At 52.2% G+C, this 15,024-nt stretch overlaps 1 protein-coding gene across 2 annotated transcripts in view; it reads right to left on the bottom strand.

Moving 5' to 3' along the window:
• Positions 1-3,414, bottom strand: part of SH3GLB1 (SH3 domain containing GRB2 like, endophilin B1) — a 37,791-nt gene extending 34,377 nt beyond the window's left edge. Inside the window, exon 1 of one of the 2 annotated variants that reach the window (XM_065409144.1) lies at positions 3,260-3,414. In XM_065409144.1, coding sequence (XP_065265216.1) covers positions 3,260-3,331 — 72 coding nt within the window. In that variant the 5' untranslated portion in view covers positions 3,332-3,414. The remainder of the gene's footprint in view (positions 1-3,259) is intronic. The other variant, XM_065409145.1, reaches the window with a different exon arrangement.
• Positions 3,415-15,024: the final 11,610 nt, after the last annotated feature.

Raw genomic sequence — 15,024 nt, 5'->3', positions numbered from 1 at the left:
GGTCTCTGGAATCTTCCCCACCGTTGCTGTTCAGGTTAGTTTGAGATTCCATTTTCCCCAAAGACCAGGGACATCTAGACAGCTTCCTTCTTGCTCCATGAATGACAATCAAGATGAGGATCAGAAAGAACTCTTCCACCCCACAAAGACTTCCTTTTGTTCCCAGAAAGCAGAACAAGGGTGATGACAGCTAGGAAGCTTCACTTCTATGAAGTTGTCCCTTTAAGGGTCCTCCCCACCCAGAGAGACACAACCTCCTTCTAAGCATCTATGGAGGCAACAGCTTCCCTCTAAGTCATTCCACAGAATAATAGCTGGGGAGTGGAGTGGGCAGTGATGGGGAAGATGAGCACTGGGCAACTACATCTGCTGAAGATGAAGCATTCTCCACTGAATGTAAATGCAAGGTACAATTTTCAAAAGCACCCAATTGAATAGGGCTTGGGTACTCTTGAAAATGTTATGCACCTCCAGCAACTTCCTCAGGAACACTAAGCTAGAGCAAGCACTTAGAAGTTATTTTCCTACAACTATATTATATTGCTTCACATTGTGTTTTGTAAATCTTGTTTTGAAATAAAGATGTTTTTACATTTAGAGACAATTTCTACGGCTGCTTATACTCCAAACTACCAAGCCATCTGAACATTAGAGCACAAGAAGAGTTTAACACAAATCACAGAGAAGTGCTAGTTATTTGCTGCCACACACAGAAGGAGTATAGCACTGTATTTGCAGTTCCTACGTAGATTCATAGATTCTAGGACTGGAAGGGACCTCGAGAGGTCATCGAGTCCAGTCCCCTGCCCGCATGGCAGGACCAAATACTGTCTAGACCATCCCTGATAGACATTTATCTAACCGACTCTTAAATATCTCCAGAGATGGAGATTCCACAACCTCCCTAGGCAATTTATTCCAGTGTTTAACCACCCTGACAGTTAGGAACTTTTTCCTAATGTCCAACCTAGACCTCCCTTGCTGCAGTTTAAGCCCATTGCTTCTTGTTCTATCCTTAGAGGCTAAGGTGAAAAAGTTTTCTCCCTCCTCCTCATGACACCCTTTTAGATACCTGAAAACTGCTATCATGTCCCCTCTCAGTCTTCTCTTTTCCAAACTAAACAAACCCAATTCTTTCAGCCTTCCTTCATAATCATTCTCGTTGCTCTTCTCTAGACCCCCTCCAATTTCTCCACATCTTTCTTGAAATGCAGTGCCCAGAACTGGACACAATACTCCAGCTGAGGCCTAACCAGAGCAGAGTAGAGCGGAAGAAGATAGTGGCTTATAGAATTTAAAATCTAGAGAGAAAAGATGGGGGGGAGGGGGAAGTAGTGGTATACAACATACAAGCAGTGTGACACAGGCAACAAGAACCTGCTTTTTTGTATTAAGCTTATTGTATTCTTTGGGCAGCAGTTGATGTAGCAACACACACTTGCACATTTCCACTGAGGCTTGTCTACATTAACGTTTTAACCTCTGATGTAGCTACACTGGTGAAAACCAATAACGTAGATGGTAGTGCACTGGTTGTAAGCCATGACTCTCAGCAGTGCAGCTTTACCCCTACTTTAACCCAGGGTTGATGGCAAAAGATCTACAGTAGGCTTAAGTGTTAAGTTGATTTACATGCAAAAAAGGAATCAAGATATTAAAAAGTCACAAGATTTACATCACAAGATCTTACAATGCAAGGAAAACTGTGCCTCTTTTTTCCCCGTTCACAGAGTAAAGACAGAATAAGCCACTACATAATCAAGGGGATGAAAAAAAAAAAAAAAAAAAGTCTGGGAAGTATGGAGACACCCCAAAGACCTGGAAGAGGATAGAAAAGAGAAAGAAATGTGCTAGAAGAGCCCACAAAGATCCAGCCCACAAAGAAGCCATACCAGCTTTAAGATTGTTTTAATGGCACCGATTGTTCACTAAGCTGGGTCTTCTGTTACGTTTCTATCTCACCTCTACAAACCATCCCACTGATCCACATGGTTCCTTCTATAATGTGAAGATTTAGAACAGTACTATTTTCTCAGGCTCATGGCTAGATTCTGGCCAGATATTAAAGTATTCTTTTTTGCATCATAAAATTTTAAGTCCAAAGCCTGATTGTGACTCACCAAAATATTATGACACCCCCAAAATGAGTTCTCCTTGGGAGTCTGATACCTGAAAAGTTTTGCTGTGGGAGTGATTACATAACACAAGATCAGAGGCATATGCCCCCCTCCCCCCCACAGGACTAAGGAACAGGAGCCAGTTTCACTTTTTTTAATGCTAAGGACACTGTGTAAGAGTAGTTTGGAGACAGACAGAAGACTGCTAAGAGAGTTTTTTGACATAATATCAAAGTCCACCAGCATCTCCTTAGCGAGAGACTGAATGGTTAAAAAAGATGTACAGACAGGTTCATAGCCAGGCCAGTTGCTTAAGGTACATCACCCAAGTTCATTTGCTTCAGATGACAATTTATTTTTTTACTCACTAATGGGAATTTATCTTCATATTTCAGACCCCCAAACGGTTAACAGATCCTGTGTCGATACACTGTACAACACTGTTGTAAGACCCAGCTGCACTATCTAGCTAGAGTACTTACTGTACATGCCCAGCCCCATAGCATCCGAACTCCTCCTTCCCTTCCCTCCCATGCCTGCGGGTTGCGGTTTCCCGTCTCCCCTTCGCAAGGCCCTGTAGCGCCGAAGGGCGCGGCGTGAACACACATGGAAGAAGAAAGGGCTCACACCTGAGGCGGGAGGGGAAGGAAGGAGGAGCGGGTTTTTAAACAGGGCGTCTCGATCTGTAACCGGAGCGGACTGCACCAGCTCTGCTGGAGAACTGGCATCAGCCGCAGCTTATTGTACTACCTGGGAGGCGAGACAAGAGGCGCCGTCGCCTCACACCCCCGTTCTCCCCACAGCTCGGGGCGCCCGGTCCGAACTCACAGCCCGGCTCAGACGCTGTCAGCGCCCCGCCCCCCAGCAGGGACAGGGGCGCACAGCCCGGGTTACAGTGGCCCAGGCCGGCCTGTGACACACCCCGCCGCCAACGGCCGCCCCGGCGGGCGGGGACTGGCCTAGGGCTCGGCTCAGGAGCCAGGCGCCGACCGAGCGCGGACCAACGCCCCAGCCGCCGGGCCCCACCGCGGCCACCCAGCACCAGGCCGCAGCCTCCAGCGCCGCCGCCACAGGCACTGCCCGGGCCCGACCCGCTGCCCGTGCCGCGGCGGATGGACTCGGCTCCCGCCGGCTGCCGGTACCTGCACGGCGCGGCTCAGGAAGGTGCCCGCATCGGCAGCGAACTTCTTCACATTGAAGTCCATGATGTTCATCCCCGGGGGGGCTGAGTCAGCCCCGACACCAGCTGCCGCTGCCTTTCCTCGGGGGAGGCGTCGGGCGCTGCCTGCCCCGGCCCGGCTCTGAGGAACCCGGCAGCCGATTGGGCGGAGCGCGCGGCGTCAGGGCTAGGGCGCCGCCTGCGTTACCGCCCCCTGCCCTGAGGCGCTGGGACAGACAGAGGCCTTAAAGGGGCCCGCACAGCCCGCCCTGCCTCAGGGGGTCCGGGTAGGGGCGGGGATCCGCCCTGGGATCCACCTCGGGCGATCGGGGGCAGAGGGTGATGGGGGATCCGCCCTGGGATCATCCTCAGCAGGACTGGGGCTAGGAAGATGTATACGTGGAGAATAAGGATTATACGCAATCCTGATTGGAGAATCTGGTTGTTTGGAGGGTCACAGGTGGATTTTGTTTCAGTTTCATCCCCATCACCTCTCAGAGATCATCCAGATTTCACCCGTTCAGATGACTTGCGGTGCGCTAAAATGTGCTATAACTAAGGTGAGAGGCAAAGTGGGTGAGTTAATATTGTTTATTGGACCAACTTCTGTTGATGAAAGAGACAAGCTTTTGAGCTCCACAGAGGCATATCCTCTCTGAATGGGAGAGATTAACTCCCCACTTTGCAAAATCCACTGTTTTATATTGGTCAAATCTTGTTGTTTGTCTTCCAGGAGAGTAGAATCAGGATAATTCATGACAAGGTAGATTGGGAAAGGCCAAGAAAAAGACTACAGAAAACAGTCCCATTTGTATACATAATGCAATTTATTTATTTACATACCTATAAATCTCCATACACTCTAAGTGCCTTTAATGTAACTTAAAATACATTAATATCCAAATATAACTAAAGTGCAGGCATTAATATAATATAAATATAACTCACTAACAACAAACCAAAAAATTACAAGCTCAAATTACTCTCCCATTTAAATCATTTCCAACTATTAAAATCCCGTCCCCCACCACCTTCTGACAATTTATATATGCTGGGGAAACAAATATGAGATTTGCTCATATAGATTAGTTTGGTGTTGACCATTATAGGATGTGACATGTTGCATAAACAACAAATTGTTATTTTTAGTTGGAAAATAATTTGGTAAATGTTTCACGTAAACCACACCACAGCAGCAGTAATTACTGGTAAAACTGTTTTGCCTATGGACAGGGAGATTCTAGGGTACTAGGATAGGAAGTAAATTCCAGGAAGAGGAAGTAACCAAAACAATCAACTCAATCTTGTTTACATTCTTCTACAATGGGATTCTAGGAAGGGGCGGAGGAAAAAAAAAAACCCAACAAACTTTCAGCAAAGTTGCCATTGTGAAAAATAGTTCTTGATAAAGACAGGGCCTGAAAGCTGCTGAGTATGTATGCACTTGCTCTGCTTGAGGGCATTTTACCATTCACCTTTTACTTTAGCAAATGTATGTATCTTTGCTGATTGAACGCTGCTTTCAAGCCCTTTTTCTACTGTTGATTTATCTCCATTTTGCTGAAACTATTTTTTGTAATATAACGTGTCATTGTTTTTCAAACCTCAGAGGAGGCAGCATGTTCCTGTAGAGACTATAGTGTAGTGAGAGTGAGAGGAGCAGGGTTTTATTCCTAGTGCTGTCACTCTGAGACTTTCTGAAAGTCAGTTAGGCTAAAGTTCTCAAACTTGAGTACATAGATAAAAGTGGCCCTACTTTCAGGAGTTGAGTCCCTATAGTTGCCATTGATCAAATGGGAGTTGTGGTTGCTCATTGCCTCTACAGATCAGGCCACTTATGTCTCTAAATATGGCTTTAATAGCTAATTTTAAGTAACAGACAGTGTTTAAAAGTAGGGTTGCCATTTTTCTAATCCCTGAAACCTGAACACCCCTGCCCCACCACTTCCCCCCAAAGCCCCGGATCTTCCTCTGAGGTCCCACCCCTGCCCCACCTGTCCACCCACCCCACCGTTGCTCACTCCCCCATCCCCTGGGACTCACCTTCCGCCTGTAGAACTGGGCTGGGAGAAGCCTGCCCCTCTGCCCCATCAGGGCACAGCGGGGCATGGCAGGGGTCAGTCCCTGGAGTGATGGGATGGGGAAATTGGGGCACAGCAGGACGGGGGGGGGGGAGTCTGTGCCTGGAACGAGGGGCTGGGGTGGGAAATCGGGGCACAATGGGGTGGAGGGAGGCAGACAAGTTATACCCCCTTCCCCCGGATGGCACTGGTACCCATAGATGCTGGAACTAGGGGTGTGGGGAGGTGCTGCAGCACCCCCTGGCTTGAAGTGGTTTCCATCATATCCAGGGTTTACAGTTTGATTCAATGGCTCTCAGCACCCCCACTATACAAATTGTTCCAGCATCCCTTCCAGTACCTACTTTGATGACTCCGGGAGCCAGCCAGTTCTCTCCATCAGGCTGGGGGATGGGAAGAGGGGCAGCTGCTAAGCAGGGCTGCTCCTCCAGGCTCCAGCAGCAGCTGCTGCTCTTCCCACACCCCCACCCCATGGCAGAGGCCAGTTACTGCAGGTAACCAGACTTGAAGCCCTGGTATACACTACGAGTTTGTCAAATTTAGCAGTGTTAGATCGATTTAACCCTGCACCCGTCCACACGACGAAGCCATTTTTGTCGACTTAAAGGGCTCTTAAAATCGATTTCTGTACTCCTCCCCGACGAGGGGATTAGCGCTAAAATCGACCCTGCTGGGTCGAATTCGGGGTAGTGTGGACGCAATTCGACAGTATTGGCCTCCGGGAGCTATCCCAGAGTGCTCCATTGTGACCGCTCTGGAAAGCACTCTCAGCTCAGATGCACTGGCCAGGTAGACAGGAAAAGCCCCGCAAACTTTTGAATTTCATTTCCTGTTTGGCCAGCGTAGCGAGCTGATCAGTACAGATGACCATGCAGAGCTCATCAGCACAGGTGACCATGGAGTCCCAGAATCGCAAAAGAACTCCAGCATAGACCGAAAGGAAGGTACTGCATCTGATCACTGTATGGGGAGACGAATCCGTGCTATCCGAACTCCGTTCCAAAAGACAAAATGCCGGAATATTTGAAAAAATCTCCAAGGCATGAAGGACAGAGGTTATAACAGGGACCCGCAGCTGTGTCACGTGAAGCCTACCAAAGAACCAGAGAGGCAAACGGCTGCTCCGGGTCAGAGCCCCAGACATGCTGCTTCTATGATGAGCTGCATGCCATTCTAGGGGATGGCCCTACAACTATCCCACCCCTGTGCTTCCCTCCTCTCCCACCCCCTCCTGGGCTACCTTGGCAGTTATCACCCCGTTTGTGTGACGAATTAATAAAGAATGCATGAATTTGAAACAACAGTGACTTTATTGCCTCTGCAAGCGGAGATCAAAGGGGGGAGGAGAGGGTGGTTGGCTTACAGGGAAGTAGAGTGAACCAAGGGGGCGGGTTTTCATCAAGGAGAAACAAACAGAACTTTCACACCGTAGCCTGGCCAGTCATGAAACTGGTTTTCAAAGCTTCTCTGATGCACAGCGCACCCTGCTGTGCTCTTCTAACCACCCTGGTGTCTGGCTGTGCATAATCAGTGGCCAGGCGATTTGCCTCAACCTCCCACCCTGCCATAAACTTCTCCCCCCTTACTCTCACATATATTGTGGAGCACACAGCAATAACGATGGGAATACTGGTTTCGCTGAGGTCTAACCGAGTCAGTAAACTGCGCCAGCGAGCTTTTAAACGTCCAAAGGCACATTCTATCACCATTATGCACTTGCTCAGCCTATAGCTGAACTGCTCCTTACTACTGGCCAGGCTTCATGAGCCATGGAAGCAAGGGGTAGGCTGGGGTAGGTGCGACCACGTGGTGCTGCCGACTGGGAGAGCAGCCTGAGGCAGAAGCCTCCAGCTGGCATGATATTCCAGGCAGGACTGAATCTCCATTAGATGAAACTTAAAGAAGAGAATGACCTGGAGTCATCCCCATTTTTGTCCAGGCGCCCCCGACCAACCTCACTGAGGCCGGTCAGGAGCACCCATGTTTGCCCAGGCGCCCCCGACCAACCTAACTGAGGTTGGCCATGAGCACCCAAGGGACGACGATGACGGCTAGCAGTCGTATTGTACTGTCTGCAAGGCAAGGGGATGCTGCTGTGTAGCACTGCAGTACCGTGTCTGCCAGCAGCACCGAGGAGATATATAGTGACAGTGAGCTGAGCGGGCTCCATGCTTGCCGTGGTATGTCGTCTGCATGGGTAACCCAGGAAAAAAGGCGAGAAACGATTTTTTGCCATTTTTTTCACGGAGGGAGGGAGAGAGGGAGGGGGGCCTGATGACATGTACCCAGAACTATCCGCGACAATGTTTTTGCCCCATCAGGAATTGGGAGCTCAACCCAGAATTCCAATGGGCTGCGGAGACTGCAGGAACTGTGGGATAGCTACCACAGTGCAATGCTCCAAAAGTCGACACTAGCCTCGGTACTGTGGACGCACACCGCCGACTTAATGCGCTTAGTGGGGGGACACACAATCGACTGTATCAAATCGATTTCTAAAAAATCGACTTCTATTAAATCGACCTAATTTGGTAGTGTAGACATATCCTTAGTGTCTGACAGTTTCCCTTTTCAATCGGACATTCTGGTCGAAATCCGGACACCTGGCAACCCTGTTTGAAAAACTGGGCTTTAAATGCTCAGGCAAATGGGGGTTGAAAGTAACTAAGCTCTATGGATGGAAATCAGTACAGATTAAAGCTAGTCCCTTGTTATCAGCACAGTATTCGAGTCCTCCTTCTTCCCTACTCCCTGCACTTAACTTCTCCAAGAAGAAACTGATCTTCCTGAAATTTTGCATTTCTTGTCTCATCCCAGAATAGAGTTTTTCTGGGAAGTTTGATTAAAAAAAAAAAATCAGACAAAGAGTTTTAAAGCTATGGTATTTTGAAAACTTCCCTAACATTCACTTTTCAAAACTTTTTTGTCCACATCCAAAATGGCTTGGCTGATAAACTCAAAATTTGTTTTGTTGGCCTTGGTCAGGAGAGGTGCAAGACGGTTACTCACCTTTGTAACTGTTGTTCTTCGAGATGTGTTGCTCATATCCATTCCAATTAGGTGTGCGCGCGCGCCGCGTGCACGATCGTCGGAGAAATTTTCTACCCTAGCAACACCCGGTGGGTCGGCTGTGGAGCCCCCTGGAGTGGCGCCTTCATGGCGCTGGATATATACCCCAGCCGACCCAGCGCCCCCTCAGTTCCTTCTTGCCGGCTACTCCGACAGTGGGGAAGGAGGGCGGGTTTGGAATGGATATGAGCAACACATCTCGAAGAACAACAGTTACAAAGGTGAGTAACCGTCTTTTCTTCTTCGAGTGCTTGCTCATATCGATTCCAATTAGGTGACTCCCAAGCCTTACCTAGGCGGTGGGGTCGGAGTGAGACATTGCCGTGTGCAGAACCGCTGATCCGAATGCAGCATCGTCTCTGGATTGCTGTACTAGCGCATAGTGAGCGGCGAAGGTGTGTACTGACGACCAAACTGCAGCTCTACAAATGTCCTGGATCGGGACTTGAGCCAGGAAGGCAGTCGAGGAGGCCTGGGCCCTCGTGGAGTGAGCGGTGAGGCGCGGCGTCGGGACACCGGCGAGGTCGTAGCAAGCACGAATGCAGGACGTGATCCAAGAGGAGAGACGTTGGGAGGAGACCGGTAGGCCCTTCATGCAGTCGGCTACTGCAACGAAAAGTTGCGTCGTCTTTCGAAATGATTTTGTACGTTCAATATAGAAAGCAAGGGCCCTGCGCACGTCCAAGGAGTGCAAACGCTGGTCATGACGCGTGGCATGCGGTTTAGGATGGAAGACTGGTAGGAATATATCCTGGTTCACATGAAAAGCGGATACCACCTTGGGAAGAAAGGCAGGGTGGGGGCGAAGCTGCACCTTGTCTTTATGAAAGACTGTATACGGAGGCTCAGACGTGAGCGCCCTGAGTTCAGAAACACGCCTTGCTGACGTGATGGCAACAAGGAAGGCTGTCTTCCAAGATAGGTAAAGGAGCGAGCAGGTAGCCAACGGCTCAAATGGGGGTCCTGTGAGCTTGGAGAGGACCAGATTAAGATCCCACGCCGGAACAGGTTGGTGTTGCTGTGGGTAAAGGCGGTCTAAGCCCTTGAGGAATCTGACGACCATCGGGTTAGAGAAGAACGAGGAAGCGTGTTCTCCTGGGTGGAACGCCGATATAGTGGCCAGGTGAACCCTGACTGAAGATATCGCCAATCCCTGCTGTCTCAGGGACAGGAGATACTCGAGTATGAGGGGAATAGACGCCTGCAAGGGGGGCGTGGCTCGCTGTCCGCACCAACAGGAGAACCGCTTCCACTTGGCTAAGTAGGTGGTCCGTGTAGAGGGCTTTCTACTTCCCAGCAGAATCTGTTGTACAGGGTGTGAGCATCGTAGCTCTGTCCGATTCAGTCATGGAGCATCTACGCTGTAAGGTGGAGCGATTGCAGGTCGGGGTGACACAATCGACCGTGGTCCTGGGAGATCAAGTCCGGGCACCAGGGCAGCGTGATCGGAGTTTGAATCGATAGCTCCAGAAGCGTGGTGTACCAGTGCTGCCTTGGCCAAGCTGGAGTGACTAGAATCATACGCGCCTGGTCTCTGCGTAGCTTGAGAAGTACCTTGTGGACCAGTGGGAATGGAGGGAAAGCGTAGAACAGCTGGTCCTTCCATGTTAGAAGGAAGGCGTCGGACAGGGAGCCCGGAGAACGCCCTTGTAGGAAGCAGAACGCGTGGCACTTCCTGTTGGCTCGAGATGCGAACAGGTCGACCTGGGGAAATCCCCACCTTTGGAAGACGGAATAGATGACGTCCGGGCGAATCGACCACTCGTGCGTCTGGAAGGATCTGCTGAGACGGTCCGCCAGAGTGTTCTGGACTCCAGGGAGGAACGATGCCATGAGATGTATCGAGTGGGCAATGCAGAACTCCCACAGGCGAATGGCCTCTTGGCATAGGGGAGACGACCGGGCTCCTCCTTGCTTGTTGATGTAGAACATGGCCGTGGTGTTGTCTGTGAGGAATAAGATGCAGCGGCCATGCAGGAGACCGAGAAATGCCTGACAGGCTAGACGCACCGCCATCAGCTCCCGAACATTGATGTGCAGAGCTAGTTGGGATGCGGTCCACAGGCCTTGGGTATGGTGCTCCCCGAGGTGAGCCCCCCAACCTAGAGATGAAGCATCCGTGACTAGGTGCAGGGAGGGCTGTGGGGCGTGAAACGGCACTCCTGCACAAACCGCCTTGTGATCCAGATACCAGGGGAGAGAGGTCAAGACCGAGCTCGGAATCGTGACCACCATGTTCAGGCTGTCCCGAGAAGGGCGGTATATCGACGACACCCATGCCTGAAGTTGACGGAGCCGAAGTCTGGCATGTCTGGTTACGTAAGTACAAGAGGCCATGTGACCCAACAGACCGAGACACGTCCTTACAGTGGTAATGGGAAAGGCCTGGAGTCCGTGGATGATGTTCACGATGGTGTGAAACCGAGTGTCTGGCAGAAGAGCTTGGGCGAGTGTAGAGTCTAGGACTGCCCCGATAAACTCTATTCTCTGGGTTGGTTCCAGGGTGGACTTCTCTTTGTTGAGTAGAATGCCTAAGTCGTGGAATGTTTGTAATATTATGCGGACATGCGCCCGAACTTGCTCCCTGGTGCGGCCGCGGACCAGCCAATCGTCTAGGTACGGGAACACCTGTATCCTTTGACGACGGAGGTATGCTGCCACGACGGCCATACATTTGGTGAACACTCTCGGAGCCGCGGACAGTCCGAAGGGAAGGACGGCAAATTGGTAGTGTACGTTGTTTACTACAAAACGAAGGAAGCGCCTGTGAGGGGGGTAGATCGCTATATGAAAATAAGCGTCCTTCATGTCGAGGGCGGCGTACCAGTCTCCAGGATCCAGGGAAGGGATAATGGTCCCCAAGGAGACCACGCGGAACTTCAACTTTACTATGAATTTGTTGAGTCCGCGTAAGTCCAAAATGGGTCGCAGACCCCCTTTCGACTTGGGGATCAGGAAGTAGCGGGAATAAACCCCCCTGCCCCTTAACTCTGGGGGCACCTCCTCTATGGCTCCCATAGAGAGGAGCCCAAAAACCTCCTGTATAAGGAGATGCTCGTGAGGAGGGTCCCTGAAGAGGGACGGGGAGGGTGGGAACGAAGAAAACTGGAGAGCGTATCCCCTCTCCACCGTGCGAAGGACCCAACAGTCCGAAGTTATAAGGGACCAAGCATGGTGGAAACGGGAGAGGCGATCCCGAAAGGAAGGAAATGGATCCTGGGTAGTGTCTGGTGCGCCGTCCTCGGGCACATCTTCAAAAGTTTTGCCTAGGGCCTGAAGGCGGCCTAGGTGGGCCCTGATTCTGACCCTGTTGAGGGCCAGTCGACCTCCGTCTACCACCTCGTCCCCGCCTTCTGGGGAAGTCCTGTCTTGGACGAGGAGGAGGAGGGTAGAACCTTTGTGGCTGGGGCCTAAATGGCCTGCGTTGGGGTCCTGGGACATGCATCCCCAGGGAGCGCATCATGGTTCTCGAGTCCTTGAGGCTCTGTAACCTAGAGTCCGTCTTGTCCGAGAACAAGCCTTGGCCGTCAAATGGCAGATCCTGCAGGGTCTGCTGCAGTTCTGGTGGCAACCCCGAAACCTGGAGCCAGGAGACACGTCGCATGGCTATCCCCGATGCTAGTGTCCTGGCGGCCGAGTCCGCAATGTCGAGGGAGGCCTGTAAGGAGGTTCTAGCCACCTTTTTGCCCTCCTCCACCAGGGCCCCGAACTCCTCCCTCGAGTCCTGGGGAACCAACTCTTTAAATTTCCCCATGGAGTTCCATGAGTTATAGCTATACCGACTTAAGAGCGCCTGTTGGTTTGCGGCCCTGAGTTGCAGACCCCCCGCCGAATAAACCTTGCGTCCAAACAAATCAAAGCGCTTAGCGTCCTTTGATTTGGGCGCTGCAGCCTGCTGGCCATGGCGCTCTCTGGCGTTGACTGATGAGACTACCAGTGAACACGGTGGGGGATGTGTGTAGAGGTAGTCATAGTCTTTGGAAGGAACAAAGTACTTCCTCTCTACACCCTTGGCAGTGGGTAGGGATGGAGGCCGGGGTTTGCCATAGGGCCGTAGCGTTAGCCTGAATCGTTCTGATAATGGGTAACGCTACCTGGGTTGGGGCATCAGATGAAAGGATGCTCACCACCAGGTCCTGCACCTCCACTATCTCCTCGGTCTGTAAGTCCATATTTCGTGCCACCCTACGTAACAAGTCTTGGTGGGCATGGAGATCTATAGGCGGCGGGCCTGCGGGTGTTGTACCCGCCACTGCCTCATCTGGGGAAGATGAGGAGGACGCCTCAGGGGGTAAAGGACTTGTGTCGGGGTCTGGCTGCCCGGGACTCGGGGGTGCAGGGTCCCCTGTACCAGGGTCCGGCTCCTGCGTGGGCGTCGGGCCCAAAGCCTCCATACCCCCCGGGGGAGGACGGGAGATGGTGGCCTCAGGAGCCCTGGGCTCAGAGTGAGCCGAGCGAGAGGTCGCTGGTGGAGCCCCTTGAGCCTGGTGATACGCCCAAGGGGTCCAGAAAGACCAATGCATCGGGTCCTGTCGCAGGTTTTCTGCCCCCTCCTGCCAATGACCCAAGTCGTCCGAAGCTTGACCCAGAGCAGGGTACGCTGAACGGGGGGCCCCCTCAGACGAGTGAGACGCCGATCTCGAGGGCCAGGGCGGTGCCGAGCTTGGGTGCAGAGAATCGCCCTGGTATGGTGCCGGGCGGTGCCGATCCAACGGCGAGCGACCTCTGCGCGGTGCCGGTGAACGGTACCGGGATTGAGAACGGTGCCGATGTCCATGTCGGTACGGGGACCCGGATCTGGATCTAGATGACGAAGACCGTCTGTAACCTCGGTGCCGGGAGCGACCTCGCGAATGTGAGCGGCGCTCATACCGGTGCCGGGAGCTGCGCCTTGACTCCGACCGGTACCGATGCTCGGGTCGGTGCCGAGAAGAAGATCGGTGCCAGGAGGTAGATCTGTGCCGCGAGTACGACCGGCGCCGAGATGGAGATCGGTGCCGGGACTGCGAGCGGCGTCGAGACCTGCTCCGAGACCTGGAGCGGTGCCGCAAGTCCACGCCCAGAGACGGCGGGCGTATCAGGGTAGGCTTGCCCCTGGACTGGACTGCACTGCACGAAGGGCAGGCGGTGCCGCAGGTTGAGAAGGTGCCGGCTCCGTGAGGGCGATGACGTCTCTCGCCGTGGCAAACGTCTCCGGTGTGGAGGGGAGACATGGCTCCACCACTTGACGAGGTGGTGAGCCAGTCTGCACCGGACTCAACGGCTTGACACCCGGTGCCGGAGTCAACGGTGCTGGTGTTAGTTGCACCCTCTGGCGTTCGGAAGCCGGGCGCGGCTCTACCGCCGGTACGGGGGGAGCCGGTGCCTGTTGGACGGCGGCGTCCTGAGTCTTACGGGGCCTTTTATGTCCCGGAGACAGGGATCGGCGCCGAGGGGCTTGCGGTGGACGCGGTGCCGAGGGAGGACGGTGCCGTGGCGCTTTTTCCGCGTCTGGCCGTGCCGTACCGGACGGTGCCGCTGGGGCGCTACGCACCGAGGCGCTCGGTGCCGGAGCGTGGTGCGCCGAAGGAGAGTCCGGGCTAAGTGCCGCCTCCATGAGGAGCTGCTTAGTCCTGAAGTACTGCTCCTTTTTCGTCCTTGGCCTGAAAGCCTTGCAAATCTTGCACTTGTCCGTTTGGTGAGACTCCCCTAAACACTTTAGACAAGAGTCATGGGGGTCCCCTGTTGGCATAGGCCTAGCACATGTCGCGCACGGCTTAAAGCCGGGAGCCTTGGGCATGAGCCCGGCTGTGCGCCGGGGGGGAAAAGGGGGGAATCAGAGACCCCTTAACCCCCGGTAACTACGCAACTATTTCTAACTATTAACAACTACTATCTAAGAACTATCTACAATAAACAACGGGTAAAGCTAGGAGAGTGGAGAACAGCTATGCCGCGCTCCACAGTTCCAACGACCGTCACGGGCTGTAAGAAGGAACTGAGGGGGCGCTGGGTCGGCTGGGGTATATATCCAGCGCCATGAAGGCGCCATTCCAGGGGGCTCCACAGCCGACCCACCGGGTGTTGCTAGGGTAGAAAATTTCTCCGACAATCGTGCACGCGGCGCATGCACACACCTAATTGGAATCGATATGAGCAAGCACTCGAAGAAGAACTTTTAGTTTTGAGAGGAGCATGAGGGATGTAAAGATATATAAAGAGTTGTTTTTAAGTGCATAGGTCACCATCCATTAAAGTCTATGGGAGTGTGTCCAGAGTCCTTCCATTAACCTCAGTGCGTGTTGGATCTGGCACATAAAAAGCAACATTCATCGAATAATAATTATAAACATTTATACTATAAGTATTTCATAACTTAAATGTTTATAAATATAAGCAGCCCTTCTTCTGACTCCAGCCCCTGACTGTGTGAGAAGTGGGGGCATGACCTGAAGAGCAGGAGGCCATGAGACTCAAGGCTTTTACAACAGCTAAGACCATTAGATTCAGTTTAATTTCAATTGAAACAGATTTAAAAAACAAAACTTTCTGCAGTGTTTGTAACCCCAGCATTGTACTAGCGCAGGGGTTCTCACATTCTTTATAGTGTGGATCACAG

This window comes from Emys orbicularis, chromosome 8 (genome assembly GCF_028017835.1).
Source record: "Emys orbicularis isolate rEmyOrb1 chromosome 8, rEmyOrb1.hap1, whole genome shotgun sequence".
Taxonomy (NCBI): domain Eukaryota; kingdom Metazoa; phylum Chordata; order Testudines; family Emydidae; genus Emys; species Emys orbicularis.
The sequence above is the reverse complement of the archived record's forward strand: the minus strand, read 5'-3'. Positions and strand labels throughout refer to the sequence as shown.